This window comes from Rhipicephalus microplus, unplaced genomic scaffold, assembly GCF_043290135.1.
Source record: "Rhipicephalus microplus isolate Deutch F79 unplaced genomic scaffold, USDA_Rmic scaffold_15, whole genome shotgun sequence".
NCBI classification, from domain to species: Eukaryota; Metazoa; Arthropoda; class Arachnida; order Ixodida; family Ixodidae; genus Rhipicephalus; species Rhipicephalus microplus.
This window is the reverse complement of record NW_027464588.1, coordinates 11447302-11463140: the sequence shown is the minus strand read 5'-3', so window position 1 is coordinate 11463140 and position 15839 is coordinate 11447302. Positions and strand designations below refer to the sequence as shown.

The 15839-nt window shown below is 46.2% G+C and overlaps 1 protein-coding gene across 5 annotated transcripts in view; it reads right to left on the bottom strand.

The window, feature by feature from the left end:
* Positions 1-5566: 5566 nt before the first annotated feature.
* Positions 5567-15839, bottom strand: part of LOC142784684 (uncharacterized) — a 285299-nt gene continuing 275026 nt past the window's right edge. For all 5 annotated transcript variants that reach the window (XR_012888726.1, XM_075883160.1, XM_075883161.1 and 2 more), the window contains one exon: positions 5567-6303. Coding sequence is in view for 4 of the 5 variants with exons in the window: in XM_075883160.1 (XP_075739275.1) it covers positions 6193-6303 (111 nt within the window). In the remaining variant the exon portion in view is untranslated. The remainder of the gene's footprint in view (positions 6304-15839) is intronic.

Sequence of the window (15839 nt, the reverse complement as noted above, 5' to 3'; positions counted from 1 at the left end):
ATCATCAGCGCCGGACCATGTTGTCTTCGTGGAAGTGACACCGGTGGCACAGGCCATCGCAAATTACAAGAGAACGACTGACATGTGCACGGAAGCAAACGCCGCGGACGCAGACATTGCATACATAGTATGTGCATAAAGTTCCCGAAGCAGACGTGACAGGAAGCTGCTCGATCACAAGTGTAGCGAGGTTTTAGTTCTAGTATGACTTCTTTCATCACACAGCAGTATTCATAATAATGGCAACAGATGTTTAAATACAATGAGCGCCTCTTTATACCATAGCGTATTTATGTGCAAGCCACTGCTACCGAAGCTAAACAGTCCGTCACAGCGAAGAGACGTTAGCAAACACCCTTGCCGGCATTGTGTACTTTGCAATGAGTGACACTAAAATTTTTCGTGTGACAGCGTGCAAATGACACTCGTGGCGAAGTACACTCGCTCAAAGTGTATCCAATTAAGGTACCGCATATATGTAACAAGGGTATAATTATACATTTAAATTTCAACGCACGTTGTTATCATTCTAACCTGTGGTTGTCCTCGGAGGCCAGCGACTTAAAGTGAACCTGCTCAAAACGAAGGGCAAGCTATTTACCACGTGGCCATCTTCATGTTTTCGCATTTGAAATCCCGTACAAAGGCGAATTGCTCTGGAGGAAAGTTGCAATATTTGGAAATAACGTGAAGTCTTTGAAGGCGAAAGCCTTAGGTATACCTCGTCAAATACAATAATTGACCATCGGCTGCAACACGAGTGATGCATAAGTAATCACGTGATGACGTCACTATGACGCTGGGCATGATGTCATCGCTTGGCCAAAGGCGAGTCAATTGCGGAGGCTGCGCAAAACCGGGCGAGCTTCAGAAGGCTTTCTTAATGCAGCATATGACAGTATTAATACATCCACGGGGAAAAAAAACGACGACTTTCAGCCGAGAGTCAAAAGATTATTAAAAGACCCCGTGTTAGAGTTCCTCGCAGCCCCACACAGTACATTTATTTTGCTTTTCCTTAGAGATAAATCAATCAACAACTGCTATAATTCCAGCGTATTTTTCGGCAGCTGTGGTGAACTAGAACTCATTGTGAAATCAAATTTTCGCATATTTGGCACTAGCCAACGTGAGGCTATCGTGTTTCCAACACGTTTGCTGTTTGCGTTACGTTCACGTTTGCTGTTTGCGAAAAGCCCACAGTAAATACAACACTAGCCCTGGGATTAATAACATTGACCAAGTTTTGACCTACGTTGGTTGGCAAGGTAATGTAAGTATCCATTATAATAACTATTATAACAAACGCATTACTGTTGTGAATCACGACGAAAATTCTGTGGCGCATATGATGTCTCTTTTTTCTTTATTCCAAATGTTAGATTTCCGTACTTCGCTATCGGAGTTCCCACTGCGGGAAGCGGCACCTTCCGCTGCGTCAAGGCATCGGGAGCCGTCCTCGCACACCACCGCTGCCCTACTGGCGATAATCGATTCCGAACGAAGGACGACTGTGCCAAAATGTGCATGCATGGCTCATGACTACGCGCTTTACACCCCCCTCCTCTCCCCTATGCTGTATATCCCCGTAACCATCTCACCCGCATTTCTTGTGTTGTGAATTAAAATACGCAACAAGAGATGTTATGTGATCACACAATTAACTCAAGAGTTCCTTTGCCATTACAATAAATTTGTGACAAATATATCTGCACAACGTGAAAGTTTTCGTTTATTGCAAGAAAAGAAAATTCGAGTGGTTTCCGCTGTTGTGCGATCTCTGCATAGTTTTTGACACGCAAATAGTGGGGGACCTCTGTAGTCGTTTATATGGCCTCAAGTTGGCAAACGCTTGGAACGTACCATGGTATCCTCTGATAATTATTATTAGACATTGGTAACTTCAAGGTAAGCACAATGTGTTGATTCATAAATGGCACATTTCATTATCATTGAAATAGGCGATCAAAGAAGGCTAAAAGAACAAACAAAAGGGATTGGAACAAAAAATCACAAATATGAGTAAGCTTTCGACGAAGCATTAATTACAACTGCGTGTAATAATAACAGGGCGTCGGCAGGATTAAGTCTTTTTGAGGTGGGGGTGTAGGGGTGCGTGTGCAAATCCGTTGCATCGCGTTAAGGGTGGCGGATGTTCATCGGCTTAAACGGTAAGAACGAGGTACCGCAGTGTCCACAAAACACGAAGGACAAATCTCTTCTGGACACACATGTAGATGTCGCAACTGTCTCAGTGGCGGACAAAGCGGTATTTCTAGGTGGCGTCGGCCGAAACGGCAACTAATGCGAGGCCACACTTGGCGCGAGAGGTGCGGCGGAAACCCTGGGCAGCCGCGGGTATTTATGTCCAACACTCCTTTTCCAAGGATGGGCGAGACATCTCGTACGTGTGAGGAAGAATTAGGTCACTCGTCGCGAGCACCAGTGGTAGTTTCAAGGTGAGAACTTCGCTGTTGCGACAGCATTCACGCGAAGGAACTCTTTGACTAGCCTGTGTAACGCTGTCCCTCCGTACAACGCACCGCAGGCGTTGGCGCGGTGCCAAATAGGTCAAACCACTGCTACGCATTGGCGTCACGCTCCCCTCGCTGTGCGCGCTGACGTCACTCTTTTGCTTACCACGCGCTCGCTGCGACGCCCGCAGCTGCCGCCTCGTCCGTTCGCCCGTAACACATGCAGCGACCAACGCTCACTACACCCCCAAATCGTCGTCGGTTCACGCGCAATAAACCTGACGCGCGCCTAACGTACGCGTTGAAATATGTTTTTACGTGTCACCTACAAGACCTATGCCAGCCATCGCTTCAAACGAAACTCGCAGCGCTCACCACAGCAACCCCGTTAGCGCCGTACAACCCGTGCGCAACGCTGCTGCTTCGCATCCCATCAGGGTTACCTTCGGCGAGATGGTCTTTTTTGTTGTTGGGCTAATTGGTGTACGTTCATAACTTTTTAGCGTGCTAAACAAAACATTCAAAAGAAAAGCTGCTGGGCCTGCGCGGAAAGTGCCGCACAGTCACAGTGAAAGAAGAGCGGCCTTTCAGAGCCTTTTCTAAACACTCATTGGGTAAGTGCTGAAAGCACACTTGCTTGATGCCCACTACGACCTTAAGAGATTTTAGGGTAGTTGGCTGACATTCGCTATGCTATTTTTTGTCATTCTTCTGAGAAGCGTGGTGTCCACTAAACTATTGCGAGGAATTTCGTGCCAATAGCTTATGCAGTGGCTGACAACAATGCTGAATTATGCTTAAGTGGGTATGTGCAACAGCTAATAGATGAACAAAAACAAGCTTTTGTAATGGGTTGAAGCATTAAACGACCCACGCGTTATGCTGTTCGCATTGTGCGACGACTGCAGGCTTGTTCTTTCGCTGTTTTAAAACGTTTTACTAGTCGCATTAACGCGATTGATTTCCCGACATCAAGCCTGCCTCAGGCAAGTTTGCCAACAAGTCCGAGTTGTGATCTTATAACAGCTTTCGCTGTAAAAACAGGGGACAGAGCACCACCAAGCACTAATTCACTCGATACCCTGCGTCCAGGACACCAGCAAACTTGTGCTGGTGTTTTTATGATTGTAGAGGAGTGTGTACAAAATATTTGAGGATTGCCCAATCATCGCCGAGCAAGCTCCTCTAACATCCTTCACTTAGTGCATAAGGTGGCGATTTTTAAAAGAGCATATAATAAAGACTTAGACATATGAGACTTTCTTTCGGTCCCTAGTTTTTGATTTGTCAAGTGACAGAACATACACACTAGATCATTAGTTCATTGTTAAGTATTCCTTTAGATTTGGACTCCCGGCTGCGGCGGCTGCCGTTGTGATGTAAACGAAAATGCAAACGAAAATGCTGGAGGCAAGTGTGCTCATATTTGGGTGCACGTCAAAGAACCCCAGGTGTTCGAAATTTTTAGAACCCTCCACTACGGCGTCTTTCAAAGACATATACTGGTTTCGAGATCCTAAACCTCACACATCAATCACCCGGCGCTCCCACAGCATACCCGGCATCATGGCATGCGGAGAAGTCAGTTAATTATTAGCTAGTTTAACAACATAAAATGAACATCATAGTACTAAGAACTTAAACCTCAGAACAGCAAAGTTGGATCTTATACGAAAATAGGTTCGTTATATCGAAAAGTTTGTTATAAAGGTATATTTTCAACTATTGCAATACTTTCGTTTACTTCGTTGTAACTAATATTTCCTTACATCTGGCTTTGTTATATCGAGGTTTCAGTCTACACATTGTCACTGGTGTGCATATACAAAAGGACTTCGTTGAATAATTCAACTCAAGTGTATCTATGCCCAGTAAATACATCACCAGACAGTGCAAACTTAGAGTGGGCGTCCCGTATCGCACACCAGAAAATATGAAGTCGCCCCCTACGTGGGCCCTGCAGTCCCGGCGCCAGGCAACGTTCAGTGTAAACTCCCCGCACACCGGCGCAGCAGGACGTAGGGCTCCTCTCCTGCGATTGACCCCAAAAGAATCTCGGGAGAAGCCACGATATTTTTACAAAGCTGACCTAGAGCTCGAGACAGTCGAGACTTGGTTAGGGCGAAGGTAAGATGTGCATGGACTCCTGGACAGAACCCACATCGGCTAGGCTCCATGCCCTGGTGTCAATTGCTACTGCGGACCCAAACTTCCAACAAGGAAAGTACTATATTCGGACAATGTTTTTAACTTGCAGCAGTTAGGTTACTATTTGGACTCCTAATTAACAATGTCGAATTCAAAGCAGCCACTACAGGTATAACATTGTTGTCAGTACCTTTTCATGTGTATTTCATTTTCATGTTTGATCTAAACTAAATAGTTTAAGTGAAGTGCGTCTGTGTGCATCCCTCTGGATGCCATTACTTTATGAACGTTGACACACTGAACATGACTGTTGCATACACACACCAACTAAATAACACATATTATGTAATGTGCAGTGCATATGCTCTTTAAATGTATATTGTATCGGTTGAGTATTTCATTCGAGTTCCAACTTGAAAATTCAGTTTTTTTTATTGCGCAGTAATGAATTTTCTTTATTGTGAAGCATGAAGTAATTAATTTTGCTTGTTAGGTGCAGTTTTTTAGCCATGCATACCATGTCAGTGTATTTAGTTGGGCCTCAGGGACAATCAAGCTAGTTTTGTAGCTTGTGGCCTGTGGTCCTTTTCCCCCTTTTTTTGTATGGCAATAATGTAGTGAATATTATCATTTATTAATTTATAGTTAAACAGTTCAGTTATGGTGGCTTAGCCTTTTGAGATACTTCATACAAAATTGTGTACACTTGTTCTTGCTAGGTATGTTGACAAATGGCTAAGAGAACACATAAATGCATCATTAAAGACCATTTTGCAGTGTTCCAGTTACAATGTAAAGGCTTTGCTGAAGGCCCTACTATTTCCGACAAGCAGGGCCTGAAGTAAAATGTCTTATTCTCAAAATGAACAAAGCTGAAAAAGAATAAGCACTGTATTCCTAGTTTACAATTTCTTATATTTATCTAGAACAGTAAGACCAAACAATAAATATTGTAAATTTATTATTTATTGTTACAAGACATATAAATAATGTTTTCCTAGCAATGAAATGTTGAAAGCCTCAAAATTATGCATACATTTGACTATATACAGGTTGTTCTTTACATGCAACACATGAAGGGTTGATAAGAGGTCTGACAACCTCGTTAATGTACTAAAATTTTAAAAACCCATCAAGCTGATCAGTCATGTTTGCAACCTCCCAGGGTACCAGGACGACAAAACTAGTTCTACATTGTGAAATTCCAGAAAATGCAAACAGAGTTGACAAGGAGTAGTGCTATATACATTGAGCCAGCCCATTTGTCCACGATAAAAAATTTTGGTGCAATAATTTACTGCACGGTCATAAGTACGAGCCTACCTTCATGCAGCAGCTCTTGTAAAAAGGCAAAAAAAAGCAGAGCACTAAAACTGACAACGTCTGCCAACTGAAAGAGCAGGTTAATAGGTTTTCACACTGCCAGAGTTGGTGCAGGCTCTCTCCTGCTGCCTTTTGTTGGCTGGTCAAAGTAAAGTGGCTCACACTATTTAAGACTGTTGTCAAAAACAGTGTCGGTTGTCAAAAGTGAAGACACAGAGTCTGCCGTCAGACTCGACAGTTGTCTTGATCAGCTATTAGGCAGGATGGCACCCTCGTCCAAGGAAGCCTGCAGAATGCTTCGCTCGTGTTTCATGAATGAGAGCAGCGAGTCTGAAAGGGGCTGTTCGGACTGTGGATCCTGCGAGAGAAAAGCCAAAGAGATAAGAGTACTGCTGAACATCTAGATATAGTACAAAGAGTCATGAGTAAATAACTTGAACACCTCTGTTATGAACATCACTTTGGATTTAAAGGGGCCCTGCAACGTTCCTTGTTCTGCCTGCATTCTGCAGCACTGGGCTGTGTGTTGTGCCGAATACAGAAATGAACACAACAAAAAATACAGAAGTTGGAGCAAGGTAACAGAAGTTATTCACCTTAAAACTTCAAAACCCTCACAGATGATGGGAAAGAAACGTCACCCTCCATTGACGTCGAAGGCAGGTTGCAACTGTAGGCACACTGGTGCCTCTTATACCCATTTGTCTCTTGTATCAGTGTCTCTTATAAAATAATTCGACTGTATTTAACAATCAGAAGTCTTCTGTATTCTGAGGTAGTAAAAAGAATGCTTTTTTGAGTTTTTAACACACAAAAAGCGTGGCCTAGCTAAGGTTTGTATGAATATTACTGAACTCTTTCCTTACAACGCATATTCAAATCGATCACTAGTGATCGACACTTTTGGGTCATCGATTTTGGCAAGTGAAATTTGTTTCTCATGCACCCAGCGCTTTCTAGTAGTTAGTCCAGCCACTCAACTTTCAGAATCAATTAGAATTTTCCTGTTTTGGCAACGTATTGATTTTTGACAGACCGTTGTACGAACCAATGCGCATGTATTGTTAAAGAAGTGCACTAGGCTGGGGAACTTGATGGAAGCACGTGCCCCTCGTGATTATGCTACAGTCAACGTTTTTAAAACTAGGCAAGTTGCAAAACTCCCCGAGTCAGACTACCCCTCACACGGCGCAAGCACAGCTTCCGGTTTGGTGGCACTGGCGGCGGAACGAGCTTCCGCTAGCATACGAAAACGCGTAGTCATCGCGCCAAGATGCTGTGGTGGCCATTCTTAAGAGCTTTGCTAACAGTATATTATCGGGATTTGCTGCTGCCACAGAAACTTAATACTGCATAATATTTAGCGGCGTAAGGCAAATACAGCATAACTATGGCTTTCTGAGGTGCCCACAATAAACAATGCTTCATATATATCTTGACGTGCTCTGCAGGAACATTTTGCGACGACGCATAGTAGGTCTTCTGGTACAGGCCTGGTTGACGACGATCGGAGGTCTGCAGCGGCACGTCGAGATGATGACATCCAGTGGTGGCCGTGACCCGCCAAAGAAAATGGAAGCCGCGAGGTGAAAACTACATTTTCGGTGCGCGATTCGTTTTCGACGTGACGCTTTCGCATCCAGTAGAGAGGTGGTTCGGGACATGCGGCGAACAAGCATTAATGGTGAACGTCATCTGCTTGAAGCCGTACGAGCTCTTCTCGAGTTACCTGACGTACGAGGAAGGGAATGTCTTCCCAGGCGGCGACGCCCGAACTTGCAACAGTGGGAACATTGTCCAAGTGCCCGAACTTGGGTAAAATTCTCCGAGTTTTCTATGGTCACAATGCAGTGACCATAGAATGGTACGGTCTCGAATTCGCCTAGACTTGAGGAAGGAATGACAGAAACTGATACGCAAGAAGCCAATCAATGAGCTAGCACCGAGAGGGAAAGTACAGGAATTCAGAGTCTCACTTCAGAACAGGTACTCGGCTCTTAGTGAGGAAACCAACCTTAGCGTAGATACAATGAATGAAAATTTGACGAGCATCAATATGAAATGTGCCGTGGACGTTGGAGGCAGGGTAGATAGACCGGACATTGGCAAGCTTTCCCGGGAAACGAAAAATCTCATTAAGAAGCTTCAAATCATGAAAGTCTCAAGTACAACAGACAAAATAGAACTGGCAGAGCTTTCAAAGCTGATTAATAGGGGTAAGGTATCCGATGTAAGAAGGTATAACATGGAGAGAATTGAACACGCTCTAAAAAACGGAGGAAGCGTAAAGCAATGAAGAGGAAACTTGGAATAAGCAAAAATCGGATGTATGCACTAAAGGACAAAGAAGGCAAAATAACTACCAATATGGATAGAATACTTAAAATAGTGGAGGAGTTTTACAGAGATCTGTACAGTAGCCGGGACAACCATGACTTTAATACTATAACAACTAGCAGTAACCCAGATGACACCCCACCAGTAATGATAGAAGTCAGAAAAGCTTTGGAGAGCATACAAAGAGGCAAAGCTGCTGATGATGATCAGGGAACATCAGATCTGCTGAAAGATGGAGGACAGATTGTGTTAGAAAAACTAGCCACCCTGTTTACGAAGTGTCTCCTGACGGGAAGAGTACCACAGTCTTGGAAGAATGCTAACATCATCCTAATACATAAGAAAGGAGATGACAAGGACTTGAAGAATCACAGGCCAATAAGCTTGCTCTCTGTAGTATACAAGCTATTTACCAAGGTAATTGCTAACAGAGTAAAGGAAACATTAGAATTCAGTGAACCAAAGGAACAAGCAGGATTTCGAACAGGCTACTCAACAATCGACCACATTGATACTATCAATCAGGTAATAAAGAAATGCTCAGAATATAATCAACCACTTTACATAGACTCCAATGATTACAAGGAGGCGTTTGATTCAGTAGAAATATCAGCCGTCATGCAGACACTGCGTAATCAGGGCGTCAATGAAGTATATGTCTGGCCTTTAGCGAGAGGAGCCAAGCGCGAGCGTTTGCCCTGAGTGCTGCGATTCCTGGGTCCGTTGCTGCCGCCATCAATAGACCTGCTGTGCAAGTACTACTTGCGCCAATAAACCCCGTTTCAGAGTGGCGGAGGTGCTGGCTAACTCAACCTGGAACTCCGCAACAGGAAACTACCTGCCATCCCAGAAATCGCCCCGAGGTACGCAAGCTCCGTGCCGAACAGCGTCTACGGGGACGCGCACAGCTTCAGGTAGAAGGCTTCGCAAACTACATCCAGGATGTGCTCGACTTGTGCAAGCGCCTTGACCCTTGAATGATTAAAGCAGATAAGATCAAACACATCTTGAAGGAGATAAGCGACGACGCCTTCCAGATGCTGCTGTCCAAGGGCCCCCCGTACCGTGTCCGAACTCGCCACTATTTGCCAGAGCTTCGAGAAATTGCGCAAACAACGGGTCATGACACGGCGGCCAGCGGCTCCCGACGAAACTCTCGCGGCATTGACTCTAGGTAGAGACCACAACACAATCATGTCGGAAATCAAACGATATGTGCGCAAGGAGGTGACCCGACAACTTTCGTGTCTGTCGCATCAACCGGCAATGGAACCCTCTTCTGAGCATCTCGCGCCCACCATCAGACAGGTAAAGTAGGCGCAAGTCTCCGAGGCACTGCCATACGTCTCTCAGACAACGCCTGTCACCGCGCCATTGACTTACCCTGCTGTTGCTGCTACTCCACCACGACCTCCACTTCGGCCGACTCCCCAGCCTCTACGAGTACCAACGACGCTATTTCCAGCAACACAACAGCGCTATAACGGAAACCCTTGGCGCACAGTTGACAATCGTCCGATCTGTTACTCATGCGGATATCCAGGTCACGTGGCGCGCTTCTGTCGCCGGCACTTCGCAACGGGCCCGGCTGCAGCTCCGAGGTACTCCGGCGACTCTTTCCCGGCCCTGTACAACGCGCAACGAGAAGTGCCCCGTCAATGCGACCGACAATCAGTGCAACATGACCCGTCCCCATCCGAACTAGACCCCCACCCTGCTGCCGACTACCGACCATTCGGTCCCCGTCACCACGCCGCTACCGTTCTCACCACGCCGCTATTGTTCTCCGTCCCCACTGCGTCGTCAACCGAACCCCGTAGAGACGGAAAACTGACTGCCACAGCTCCGAAGGCACGAGCTGCGAAATTGTCGCATTGTAGAAGTCCTCGCCCGTCCCCACAAACAAATCTGGAACTGTTTGTTGAAGGTCTACGAACTCTTGCGCTTGTTGACACAGATGCCACCGTATCAGTGATGAGTCAAAAACTCTGCCATTCGATACGAAAAGTAACGACGACGCCTTCCGAAGTATTACTGAACACCGCGAGAGCGCAACCTATTCGACCAGTCAGAGCATGTACAGCGAGAGTAATCATTCAGGACGTCCAGTATCACATCGAGTTTCTCGTATTGGCCACTTGTTCCCACGACGTGATACTTGGATGGGATTTTTTGTCACGCCACCACGCCGTAATTGACTGCGCTCGCGCAGGTGGAATTTCCTGTGTTTTTTGATTCGCCATCTACAGACAATGAGCTCATTCACCTTGGCAAGCTTCTCGTTGCTTCCAATATAGATGTTCCCCCTCTTAGCGCTATCGTTGTCCCAGTCAATTGCACTGAATCGTCCGGCTCTACCATGGTGATCTCCCCATCTGACGTTTTCAGTCGCCGCCACTTTACGTCTCTGCCATACGCCGTTCTACCACCTCACCAAGATACTTCCGGAATTGTCGTTTGCAATCCTAGCTCATGCCCTCTCACCTTAAGAGCTCACGAAACACTGGGCTATGTTCTTCCTGTTGATGACAACGTTATTGTGCCTATCGAGTCCCACGACCCTGGCCAGCAACTTCAACTGAACGCTGTTACTCCTCCTTTTACGCGGGATAACTACTCCTCGGATATCTTCGATCGTTCCATCGACAGCAAGCTTCCTCTGGATCAACGGAACCAGCTAATAACCCTTCTGCATGAATTCCATGATTCATTTGACCTTCCTCAAAAGGCACCGAGTCAAACTAACACCGTCGCTCACACAATCTACACTGGAATGCACCCTCCTTTGCGGCAACGCCCCTACCGCGTATCACCCAAGGAACGAAAGGCAATTGCAGAGCACATGGACGATAAGCTTCAGCGCGGTGTCATCAAGCCATCTTCTAGCCCCTGGTCTTCACCTGTTGTGCTAGTGAAGAAAAATGACTGTTCGATGAGATTTTGTGTCCACTACCGGCGAGTGAACAAAATTACACGTAAAGATGTGTACCCTCTTCCCCGCATCGACGACACTATCGATTGCCTACAAGGTGTCGAATTCTTTTCTTCGCTGGACTTACGTTCTGGTTACTGGCAGGTTCCGATGGCAGAGTATGACCGTCCAAAACAGCGTTCGTTATGCGGGATGGCCTATACGAATTCACGATTATGCCATTTGGTCTGTGCAATACACCCGCAACGTCTCTACGAATAATGGACAGCATCTTAAGCAGCCTTAAATGGCGGATATGCTTATGTTACCTTGATGATGTTATCGTATTTCCTCCCGATTTCCCTACCCACGTCGACCGTCTGCGCACAATTCTTCAGTGTCTTACTAAGGCAAACCTCCAGCTTAACCTAAAGAAGTGCCGCTTCGGGGCCCGCCAACTTACTATACTTGGTCACGTTGGGTCAAAGGATGGAATTTGCCCCGACCCGGACAAACTTCGAGCCGTAGCCAACTTTCCGAAGCTGACTTCACTCAAAGAACTAAGGAGCTTCATGAGCTTGTGATCTTATTTTCGCCGTTTCGTCCACAACTTTGCATCAATAATAGCCCCACTTACACAACTACTGAATGGTCCAGCTAATCTTTCTAACTGGACCCCGGCATGCGACGAAGCTTACCTTGCACTGGGCCGCCTGCTTACGTCCCCACCGATTCTACGCCATTACGACCCAAGTGCCCCCACTGAAGTGCGCACAGATGCCAGTGGCGTTGGTCTGGGAGCAGTACTCGCGCAACGAAAGCCCGGTATTCCAGAGTACGTCGTCGCATACACAAGCTGCACACTCACAAAAGCGGAGATGAACTACTCCGTAACTGAAAAAGAACGCCTCGCAATCGCTTGGGCGTTAAGCAAGTTTCGTCCTTACTTGTACGGACAGAGTTTCGACGTTGTGACCGATCACCACGCACTTTGTTGGTTGGCGTCGCTAATAGATCCTTCAGGTCACCTTGGACGTTGGGCTCTTCGCCTACAAGAATTTGACATTCGTGTCGTCTACCGCTCAGGACGAAAACACTCTGATGCGGACGCCCTCTCACGATCACCAGTGAGATCTACCGCAGACCTGCATTCGGACACCAACTTCTCTATCGCTCCTATCAATCTCAAGCATGTCGTCTGAACAGCGGAAAGACCCATGGATAACATCTCTCCTTAACATTCTTTCCGACTCTTCAACATCTGCGTAAACACGCGCTCTTCGCCGCTAAGCCACACATTTCGCGATACGGGACGCGCAACTATACCACAGAAACTACCACGCGGATGGTCATAAATGGCTCTTGGTTATACCACGCCACATGCGATCTGATGTCTGTGCGTATTTTCACGCCAACCCACAACATGCTCACGCTGGTGTGTTAAACACATATCACCGTATCTGCCAGCGTTACTACTGGCGTGGTATGTACACCTTTGTACAAAAATACATTCGGTCCCGTTCATTATGCCAATGACGAAAGACAGCGGCTCATTCACCGAGATTATTACAGCTTCTCCTGTGTTCGGCGCGCCCTTTCGACCGCGTTGGAATCGATCTATATGGCCCCCTTCCGTACACTGCCACTGGAAATCGATGGATCATTGTCGCGGTTGACCATCTGACGAGGTATGCTAAAACAGCTCCACTACCTGCGGCTGGTGCACCTGACGTACCCAATTTCGTTTTGCGACGCTTCGTACTGCGTCATGGGGCACGGCACTACGTGAACTACTGAGTGATCGAGGGCGTGTCTTTTTATCCGAAGTTGTACAACAACTCCTCTTTCTCATCACGTACCACAACTTCCTTCACCTCCCTTTTCAGTGACCTCCCTTTTCAGGGTTCATTTTGTGCCCACCGTGTGGGCATGCCGCACGGTGCACCCCACCTCTACAGCCTACCACCAGCAGACCAACGGTCTAACTGAGCGCTTCAACCGAACGCTAGGAGACATGCTCGCCATGTATGTCAATTCGACCAATCGAACTGGGATGTTATTCTTCCATTTGTGACTTATGTGTACAACACAGCGACGCAGTCAACCACAGGCTTCTCGCCTTTCTTTCTTTTATATGGGCGTGAGCCATGCTCCACCCTTGACACCATTTTGCCGTATCGTCCCGACGTCTCAGAGTTCGACCCTCTCTCTGAAATTGTGCACCACGCTGAAGAGTGTCGTCAGTTGGCCCAATCATTTACCTCGGACAAGCAAGCACTCAAAAAAGACCGCCACTACTGCGACCAGCAAGTCAAGACTTTTGCCGTGGGCTCGCTCGTCTGGCTCTGACTGTCCTTCCACTCCCCAGGTCTGTCCTCCAAGTTTGGCCCCAAGTTTCACGGTCCTTATCGCGGGGTCGAACGTCGATCTCATGTCACATACGTGATCGAGCCGGTCACGCCATCTACAGACAGGAGACGCCTTGGTCGTGAGACTGTCCACGTGAGTCGTCTCAAGTTCTATCCCGACCCACTCCTACTCTCGTCACCTTGACTTGCCAGGATGGCTCGTCTTCGTCGCCGGGGTATTGTAGAGAGAAAGAAGATTATGTGCCGCAGTGGGTCACGCCTTTAGCGAGAGGAGCCAAGCGCGAGCGTTTGCCCCGAGTGCTGCGATTCCTGGGTCCGTTGCTGCTGCCCACTTTCCGCATCAATAGACCTGCTGTGCAAGTACTACTTGCACCAATAAACCCCATTTCATATATATAAACGTCCTGGAAGAAATATAGAGGGGATCAGCTGCTACCATAGTGCATCACAAAGAAAGCAACAGAATATCAATCAAGAAGGGTGCCAGAAAGGGGGGCACAATCTCCCCAATGCTATTTACCGCGTGCTTACTGGAGGTTGTCAAAAGCCTAGAATGAGAACAGTTTGGGATAAGAGTTAATAGGGAGTACCTTAGTAACCTGTGCTTCGCCGATGACATAGCATTGCTGAGTAACTCAGGGGACAAATTGCAACTCATGATTACGAAGTTAGACAAGGAGAGCAGAAAGGTAGGTCTTAAAATTAAGTTGCAGAAAATGAAAGTAATGTACAACAACCTCGGAAGAGAGCAGCACTTCGAGATAGGCAATAGTGCACTTCAAGTTGTAAAAACTATGTCTACTTAGGTCAGGTAATAACTGCGGAGCCAAACCATGAGACTAAAGTAACAAGAAGAATAAGAACGGGGTGGAGCACATTCGACAAGCACTCAAATTATGACAGGTAGATTGCCACTATCCCTCAAGAGGAAGGTGTATAACAGCTGTATCTTGCCGGTACTTAGGTACGGAGCAGAAACCTGGAGACTTGCAAAGAGGGTTCAGCTTAAATTGAGGACGACGCAGCGAGCAATGGAAAGAAAAACGGTAGGTGTAACCTTAAAAGACAAGAAGAGAGCAGAGTGGATTAGGGGACAAACGGGCGTTAAGGATATCATAGTTGAAATACAGAAGAGGAAATGGACATGGACTGGGCATGTAGCGCGTAGACAGGATAACCGCTGGTCATTAAGGGTAACTAACTGAATTCCCAGAGAAGGCAAGAGGGTTAGGGGGAGACAGAAGGTTAGGTGGGCAGATGAGATTAAGAAGTTTGCGGGTATAAATTGGCAGCAGCAAGCACAGGACCGGGTTAACTGGCGGAACATGGGAGAGGCCTTTGTCCTGCAGTGGACATAGTCAGGCTGATGATGATGATGATGATGACTAGCGAAACGGCCGCGAGCGCATCATGAGCGTGTCATGTAATCATGTTGTTACATGACACGCATGTCATTATTTTCTTGTTAGAGTTTGCCGCTTGTGTTCGTCATGTAATCATGTCATACCATACCAATTTTGCAACATACCATGTGAAAGAAACCATCGCAAGAGCTGCAGGACCTTGAAATGTAAATCATGATATTCATGACATTAATGTCATGGTTTTCATATTGTGACTAGTCAGATATGTTCTTCATACAGTCATGTTATGCCACACCAAGTTCGGTATTGATACCATTATCAAATGGCCAGGAGGGCTAAAAGTCGTAGGCAGATAGGATGGATAGATAGATAGATAGATAGATAGATAGATAGATAGATAGATAGATAGATAGATAGATAGATAGATAGATAGATAGATAGATAGATAGATAGATAGATAGATAGATAGATAGATAGATAGATAGATGGATGGATGAATGGATCGATAGATAGATAGATAGATAGATAGATACACTCAAAGTCGCCGAAGTTCGCTAAGAAATGCTTCGCAATTAAAAAAATTGCTTGAGTGGAAGCCCCGGCAATGCTTTGCCAGCAGTAGTGAAGCCTGCTTTTGCCCTCCAAAGATCTCAGAATCAAGTTGTTTTCTAGTTACGCCCATTTTGACATCAAGTGGCTTTGATTTGTTGGTCTAAAGGCTATGTTAAATATAAATTAAAAGCTGGTTGTTTCCGAAGAAACAATCCGCAGAGACTAGTATCGATGACCTGATCTCCAATAAAATTTCCCTTTAATTTGAGGCTCACTAAAGAAAACTGGCAACGCAAGGACGAACTTTGAGCACTATCCGAGTCTAAAATACCACGTTGAACTCGTTGGTTGTGCAAGAAAA